Genomic DNA, 7,391 nt, shown 5'->3' with positions numbered 1-7,391 from the left:
GGCGTTCAGGGCCGTGGCATTCAAGGCATTGCCCAGCCCCATGTAGCGTTTAATTGCTGCTGAGGCCTGGAAACACAATTAATGTGATGAATTTAATTGAATCAGAACATGTGGCTTCATCCCCAAAAGAAACACGTGCAATAATTACAAAAATAAAATGGAGTAACTTCAAATCATTCGTTTGGGCCTTGAGGATGGGCGATGACATTGTGGCACCAAAGATGCTTCAACCACCTCAGAGCCCACTCAGTTAATCCTAAACCAGCCCCCAAACCAGGAAAGCAAAGCCAAGCCCCTACCAGGGAATCCGAGGGCTCGTTTTTCAGGAAGGCAGCCAACGTGTCAGCTGAGCTGATCTTCCAGGTGGAGATTTCCTCTGGGGTGATGAGGGGAAGGAAAGGGCTCAGGTTGGAGAGCAGGCTTTCAGGATAACCATTGGGATACATCTGTGGAGACACTGCTGTTATGAGTACAGAGTGGGGCAGTGGGGCTGAGGGAGCTGGGGTTTACTCTGAGGGAAAGGGGAAATGATGATTTTAGTGCTGTTTTCAAACTCTCTAATGGGAGATTGGAGGGAGGATGGAGCCACGTTCCTCTCAGAGGTGCCCAGTGAAAGGCTGAGGGGAAACAGGCCAGGAAAACTCAGATTAGATCTAGAAATAAGAAATAAGAAATAAATATTTTCCCAGTAAAGCTGGCCAAACCCTGGGAGAGGAACCAAGAGACAGTGGAGTCACATCCTTGGAGATCCCAAATTCACCAGGTCCTGAGCAATCCCATCAGTGGTAATTTGACATTTTAGGGCTGGTATTACCTCATCCAGGTATTCCTTCAGCACAGCCAGCTGTGGGACGCTGAAGGGGTAGGTGGGGAGCTGGGACAGGTGATTTTCCAGGGAGACATTCCGGAGGCAGGCGTGCAGCTCCTCGGGGCTGTAGAAGGTGGGCATCAGGTCATTGTTCAGAACTGCCTCTGTTATCTCTTTGTCAGGTGGGCAACCTGGTGAAGCCATGGCAAACTCAGGGTTAAATTAAATCCTTTCACTCCAAGCTTTGAACCTCAGAATCATTTTGGTTGGAAAAACCTCCAAGATTGATCTGTGCCAGATCCACACTTTGTCACCAGCACAGAGCACTGAGTGCCACGTCCAGGAGTTCCTTGGACACCTCCAGGGATGGGGACTCCAAACCTCCCTGGGCAGCCCCTGCCAAGGCTTGACAAGCCACGGGCTCCAGGTGACCTCTGATCCCAGTGGGAATGCCTCTGGATCAGAGGGAGCTCCCCTACCATCCGCTCGCTTGTGCCGGCGAGGCAGCAGCTCCCCAACAACGGTGCCCAGCTCTGCCCTGGACAGAGGGGAATCCCAGGCAAAGTTTCTCAGCCAAGTGGTCAAAGCATTCTGCAAGGAAAAGGGATCATCAGGGGGATTTGGGAATCCTGGATGTGCCTCCAGCACAAACCCTGCTACTCCAGGCTCTGAGCCCGGAGATCTGGCCTTGCTGAGCCAAAAGCAATTGCTGAAATGTTCCAACTCTCCCTATCCCCCAACCCGTCAGTGACTGTAGCTCTTCACAAAGCACTGAGAGTTATTCCTGCTCTTCTCACAGTGACAGGAAGAGGATGACAGTGACCTGGATTTGCAGTTCCAGGTTGTCAGCCCAAGGAACCCTCACTTCTCACAAACCATCATCCCTTTGGCACCAGGCTTCTTTTAAAAGGAGAAACTGCTGAAAGCAGACTGGCTCAGCAACCCCCAGCATATTTCACCCAAACTCCAGGCCCCAGGAGTGCTTCCCAAACTCCCCAGCCCTGTCTGAAGAACTCACCTTGGGAATCTGCTGCAGGATGCTGTGACCCAGCACAGGGATCAGCCCGCTGAGCTCACTCAGGGTGAAGGCTGACCACGCTGCAGGAGGCCTGCAGACAAAAATGAGCAGGGATCAGCTCTCAAGGAAGAGCAAAACCAAAATAAACACCTTAAACCCCCCCAGGATTATGTCCTCGTAACATTTGACATTAAGAAAACACAGGGATTAAATCCTAAAACACCTGCATCACTTCCTGCTGCCCAAAACTTCATTGCAGCAGAGCAGAAGTTCTCAGGGATGTGAATCAGGGCAGCTGGGTGGGAAAATGGCCTTGAACAAATACATTCTTTTCTTAAGCATGGAACCCAAAGAATTTCTGTTGCTCACTATGGCTCAATTCAGTGCCAAGATCGCAGGGCAACTGTTACAGGAAGGAAAATATTTTGCTTCCGTCTGTGTTAGAATCAGGGATTTATCAAACATCTGTCACTGGACAGGTAGAGGCAGAATGTTTCCTCAAAGTCTGTGCCTGACAAACAGCTTGAACTCACCTGTGATCACCAGGTCAGCCAGAGAAGTTTGATTAATGGAAAAATAAACAGAAGAAAAGCTTTTATAACTAGAGCAAGAGAGACAACTTATTTTTCAGGGGAATTTCACCCAGGCCTTTCAGCTGAAATAATTTCAACTAAAACAACATAAAAGACCCAATGGAAAGCTCAAAAGCAATCAATTTTTGGGGTTTTGATCAAGGTGGTTAGCTGGAGTTCACTCAGGTCTTAGTAGGACAATGGGTTTGATTAAGAAAACAGTTTGGTGATGTTCAGGAGAAAAACCCATACCCAAAGGTGGTGTTGCCACTGCTGATGACATCCCTGATTGCCTCTTCTTGGTCAGGCAGGAAAGATCCACACTGGCTCAAATCCTTCAGCAAACTCCCACCAGAACTCCTGATGTATTCCCCACCCAGGTCACAGACCAGCCGTCCCAGAATCTCGGCATTTTCCTCATTGATTTGTGTGCCAGGGATTTTCTGAAATGAAGGCAGAGGCATTAACCGGGATGGAGCATCCCTGGATCCCAGCCCCTGCAGGGTCCCTGTCCCTCCCCACGTACCAGACATGCCAGAGCCTCCAGGAGCAGCTGCTGCCTCCGAGGCGCCTCTCTGGGCAGAACATCCACGTTTGCCTTCCCAACATTGATAAAGAACTGGCTGCAGCTCCCTGTGGCTGCATAGTCCGAGGGGCTGGAAAGATAAATGCTCCATGAATTCTAGGGAATGAGAGCAAGCTCAACACAGAGTGTCCGATAAAACATCTTCCACACCTGCACACTGAACTCCAGGGGTTGTTCTTCCCTAGTTCTCTTCTAGTCCACATTCTTTAAAAATCAATTCTCACCTTAAGGAAACTGTTGTGAGACGCAGCCTAAAACTCTTCAGGGTTTTGATACAGAACCACAGTGGGAAAGCGGTGGAACAAGGAAATCCACTTTATTCCCTGTTTTCTTTGATGTTGTAAGGGAAAAGCACATTCAGAGGCCTGGGAATGCTAAAACTTGGCCTTGGACACTTCCAGGGATGGGGCAGCCACAGCTTCTCAGGGAAATCTGGGCCAGGGCCTCCTCACTCTCACAGGGAAGGATTTCTTCCCAACATCTCGTATAAATCTACCCTCCTTCAGCTTTCTGCAATCCCATTTTTTATTGCCCAGAAAGAGGCCTAAACAACTCTGAAATACAAATCAAACTTCACATTACCAGCCTGGTTATAAATTAATCCTGCTTTTCCCACAAAGTACGAAGGCAACACCATGAAAAGCACAGCACAGTTACCTTAAAAACAGCAACAGGTCTTTAGGGTAACTGTCCAAATCCTTGGGAATCCCATGCAGTGTCACCATCTTCAGTAAGCAGCTCAGCTGGAAGGACACCAGAGGTTGCATCAAGGTGAGAAACCACCATGAAACAGAAGAAAAAGATAAAATAAAGATCTTACTCTGCTCCAAAGAAAGAAAGGAAAGAAAAAAGGTGAAAAGAGACGAAAATTGAAGGGTTTGGTTCCCTGAGAACCAAAGTGGGTTTGGACTTCTCCTCTCTTTGGGGAAATTCAGAACTGTGGGAGGGACACCCAGGACATTTGTTCACAGGAATGAACCCACAGGGATCCTCCAGTGCAGTTTCTGCCCTGCCCAGACACCCCAACAACCCCCGCTGTGCCTGTGCCACCCTCTGGGGGAAGAGCCTTTCCCTAAAACCCATCCTAACCCCCCTGACACATCCCTGTTCCAGCCCCTTAACTCCAAGTGTTGTTCTGGCTGAACAATCCCCTTTGGAACCTTCAGGACAACATCAAACACTTGGGAATGTTGGAACTACCTGGTCCTGTCCCAGCCTGACGTTCTTCTTCCTCATGACTTTGGCCAGCTCCTGAAACCTTTCTGCTCCCACAGCACTGGCAGCTGCACAGGTGAAGCCTTGGAGGACAGACTGGGAAAGCCTGGAGATTTCCAGAAGGAAAATCAGAAGGGAAAGGCCTTCAGGAAGGTGTATTCAGAGCAGGACACTGTTTTTCCACATATAAATCATGGTTTTAATCATTTTCATCTCAAATATATCAAAAGATACATTAGCCCCTCTAAAAGAATCCCTGGAACTGTCCTGTGGAAGGCTGGCATATTCCCTGATTGGAAATGCCTTCCCAAGGCAATCTGGAACAAGATTCCAGGTGCAGCCTGAGCCAGAAGCATCATTTTAGAAAGAAAATGTGGCCTCTGGGTGTATTTTACAGCTGAGCCCTGGTAAATCTCAGTGTTCCATGTCTGTGTTTGGGTTCACATTTTATTTCCCATCTGTTTCTATGGATTCAACAGGGTGGATGTGCCATATGCACCACAGGAAACATGGGAATTGCCAGGAAAACACACAGAAAATGGAAGGAGAGGAGGAACATCTCTACCTGCTGAAGTCAGGCTCTGCCTTTACCACATCACTGAAAAACATGGCAGCCTGGGAAGCAAAGGCAGAGGTCAGTGGTTTTCCAGGAGAAACAGCTCCATTCCCAGGTGGATTTGTGGAATCCATGGCCCCACAGAGGCCAGGGCTGGCAGGGAGGGGAAGAAGGATCCCACCCCCATTACCTGCTCTCTGGTCCACGGTTTATTGTTGAGGTCCTGCACATTTGGCTTCTCTTCCCCAAAAACAAGCAGGGATTTTGGAATATAGCTGGCCAGAGCACTGGGAATGAGTTTAACCAGCTCAGCGGGGTGGCCAACACTGGAGGAAACCTTTAAAACACCCAACAGAACAAACCATGGAAATCTCACACAGTTTTAGTCCAAATCATGGCAATATCAGAACCAGAGAACTGTTTAGGCAGGAAAAGGCCTCCAGGATCAAGTCCAACCTTGAACTGATTCTGCTCCATTTATATTCTTTCCCTGGGAGCATTTACTGGGAAGTAGTTTCTGGGACCACCCCGTAAAACAAATCACTCCTGCCCATGTCCCCAAGAGGCTGAGCAGGCCAAGGACATCGACACAGGCCCGGTGACAGGACTTGAGTCACTTGTCCTGCTGCCACCCTGGCTGGCCATGACAATTCCCACAGCTAATGCTGTCTGGATGTGCAGCTGTGTCACACCTGGCCCCAGGCAACCAGCGCCCCCAGTCCTGCTCCTTTGTGAGGTCTGAAGAGGAAAAACGAGGTCACCTTTTCCACCAGGGTCCTTTTCAGAGCAGAGGGCAGCAGGTCCATGTGCTGGGTAAAGCCAGGCAGCTGGAGGGCCTCCAGGACGACTTTTGGGGGCAAGCTCCAGAGCGTGCTGCTGTTGAGGCCACCCACCAAACTCCCCAGCTGTGCCAGGCTCTGTCCATCCAGGATCTGCAAGGGAATCCCAGAATAATTTAGGCTGGAAAAGACCTTTGAGATCCTCAAGTCCAAGCGGTGCCTGATCCCCACCTTATCCCCAGCCCAGAGCACTGAGTGCCACATCCAGACATTCCTTGGACACCTCCAGGGATGGGGATCCCAAACCTCCCTGGGCAGCTCTTTCCAGTGCCTGACCACCCTTCCCATGAGGAAATTCCTCCTGGATTTGTGGGTCTCTGTACCTGGTAGCCAGAGCCGAGCAGTTTGTTGACAATAGCCCTGGACTGCTCAGCCTTCCAGCCACGGACACTTCCCAGGGCAGGAAGAGCTGCTTCCAGGTACTCCTCAGGGATGCTGTTCTGGATGCTGGACACAGAGAGCCCCAGGGCAGCCTGGCCCAAGGCTCCCAGGACTGCTGGAGAGAAATCCTCCAAGTTCCTCACCAAGAAAGATGCGACCTGCAAAGGCCCCACGGATACAGAACAGAGTCAGGGGAGCAAGGACGGGAGATATTGGATCCCACAGCCTCTGGAGGTCTCTTAAATCCCTGGATTTCTGCCTCAGGTTTTCACGCTGAAGCCTGTGGATGGACCATTTCCAGCACTGAGAATTGTGAGGTGATGAAAACCCAGCCAGACACCACAATAAAGACACGAGATGACCTAGAGGAGTGTGACAGGAGGGGACACACGAGCTGGGCCTCAGCCCCGCCAGGTTTTGCACAGGTGAGTGAATTCCCGGGGGCTCACCTGCAGTTCCTGCGCTGCCAGGGAGGAGGGAGCTCTCTTTCCAGGCATTCCCTTGGTCCATGGGCAGCTCTTCCCGAGCCTCTGGGCCACACCCAAAGCCTCCTCCCTGCTCAGGTTCCTCACTGCCGAGGGGCTCAGGGAGCAAATAAATCTGTCTGGGAGGCTGCAGGGAGAGGAAAGGAGAGGCTGCCAGTGAGAGAGTGGCTCCATCAGACCTTTCCCCCTTTTCCAGAGGGTGCTCTTTTCCAGGCACGTTTCCCCTGACTCCTTTTAGCTCAGATGATGCCAGTGCTCCAGCTCAGAGAGCTGAAAAACTCTGGGTGTGCTGCTGGCCATCAGCTGGAGCTGGCACTGCAGGGAAATCATCTCCCAGGAAACAGAACTTGGGATCTAGCCCTCCTCAAGACCAAGGGCCGTGGCATTCTTTGAAAATGAAACCCTTAATTAGAAAATTAATGGAACCTTTCAAGAGGTTTAAATGAAATCCCCACTCAGACTCTTGCTGTGTCACAGTCCCATGCTGAGCCATCCCAGGAAATCAGATCCCGTCAGATCCATACCTTGACAGTGGAAAACCAGGAGCAGAGGTCAGGAGGAAGGTGTAGTACCGAGCAGTGTCCCGGAGCAAGGTGAGGTTCCTGACCATCTCCACATCCACCGGATCCCTGGCAAATTTTTGAAGCTGAGGGTGAAGAAAAACAAAAAGGGAAAATAATTCAGATGGATCCTTCAATCCTGACAGTGACATGGGTTTTTCACCTGGGTTTAAAGTTGTGCTGAGGTTTTTTTTTTGTTTTCAAGTAAACACTGGGATCTTGATCAGGTTTGGGGTTGTTCCTCTTACTGACTCCAGTTTGCTCCCTGCAGGATTCCCTTTGTGAAACCAACTCCTGTGCAAGTCCCTCATCACGTGATGGGGGAAAATAATTGCAGTGAATGTTCACCTCAAATTAACAGGAGAAATATT

General features: G+C 50.2%; 1 protein-coding gene across 1 annotated transcript in view; it reads right to left on the bottom strand.

Moving 5' to 3' along the window:
• Positions 1-7,391, bottom strand: part of MSLN (mesothelin) — a 15,216-nt gene that overhangs the window by 3,721 nt on the left and 4,104 nt on the right. Inside the window, exons 8-22 of the mRNA XM_017734029.1 lie at positions 6,985-7,106; positions 6,425-6,587; positions 5,918-6,133; positions 5,517-5,687; positions 4,946-5,092; positions 4,765-4,814; positions 4,185-4,305; positions 3,642-3,727; positions 2,925-3,054; positions 2,651-2,841; positions 1,827-1,917; positions 1,288-1,399; positions 815-999; positions 300-446; positions 1-66 (exon numbers count right to left, since the gene is read on the bottom strand). The exon at positions 1-66 is cut by the window's left edge and continues 62 nt beyond it. Of these exons, the coding sequence (XP_017589518.1) occupies positions 1-66; positions 300-446; positions 815-999; positions 1,288-1,399; positions 1,827-1,917; positions 2,651-2,841; positions 2,925-3,054; positions 3,642-3,727; positions 4,185-4,305; positions 4,765-4,814; positions 4,946-5,092; positions 5,517-5,687; positions 5,918-6,133; positions 6,425-6,587; positions 6,985-7,106 (1,998 nt within the window). The remainder of the gene's footprint in view (positions 67-299; positions 447-814; positions 1,000-1,287; positions 1,400-1,826; positions 1,918-2,650; positions 2,842-2,924; positions 3,055-3,641; positions 3,728-4,184; positions 4,306-4,764; positions 4,815-4,945; positions 5,093-5,516; positions 5,688-5,917; positions 6,134-6,424; positions 6,588-6,984; positions 7,107-7,391) is intronic.

The sequence above is a fragment of the Corvus brachyrhynchos genome, unplaced genomic scaffold, assembly GCF_000691975.1.
Source record: "Corvus brachyrhynchos isolate BGI_N302 unplaced genomic scaffold, ASM69197v1 scaffold5, whole genome shotgun sequence".
Classification (NCBI taxonomy): Eukaryota; Metazoa; Chordata; class Aves; order Passeriformes; family Corvidae; genus Corvus; species Corvus brachyrhynchos.
This window is presented reverse-complemented; position numbering and strand designations above follow the sequence as displayed.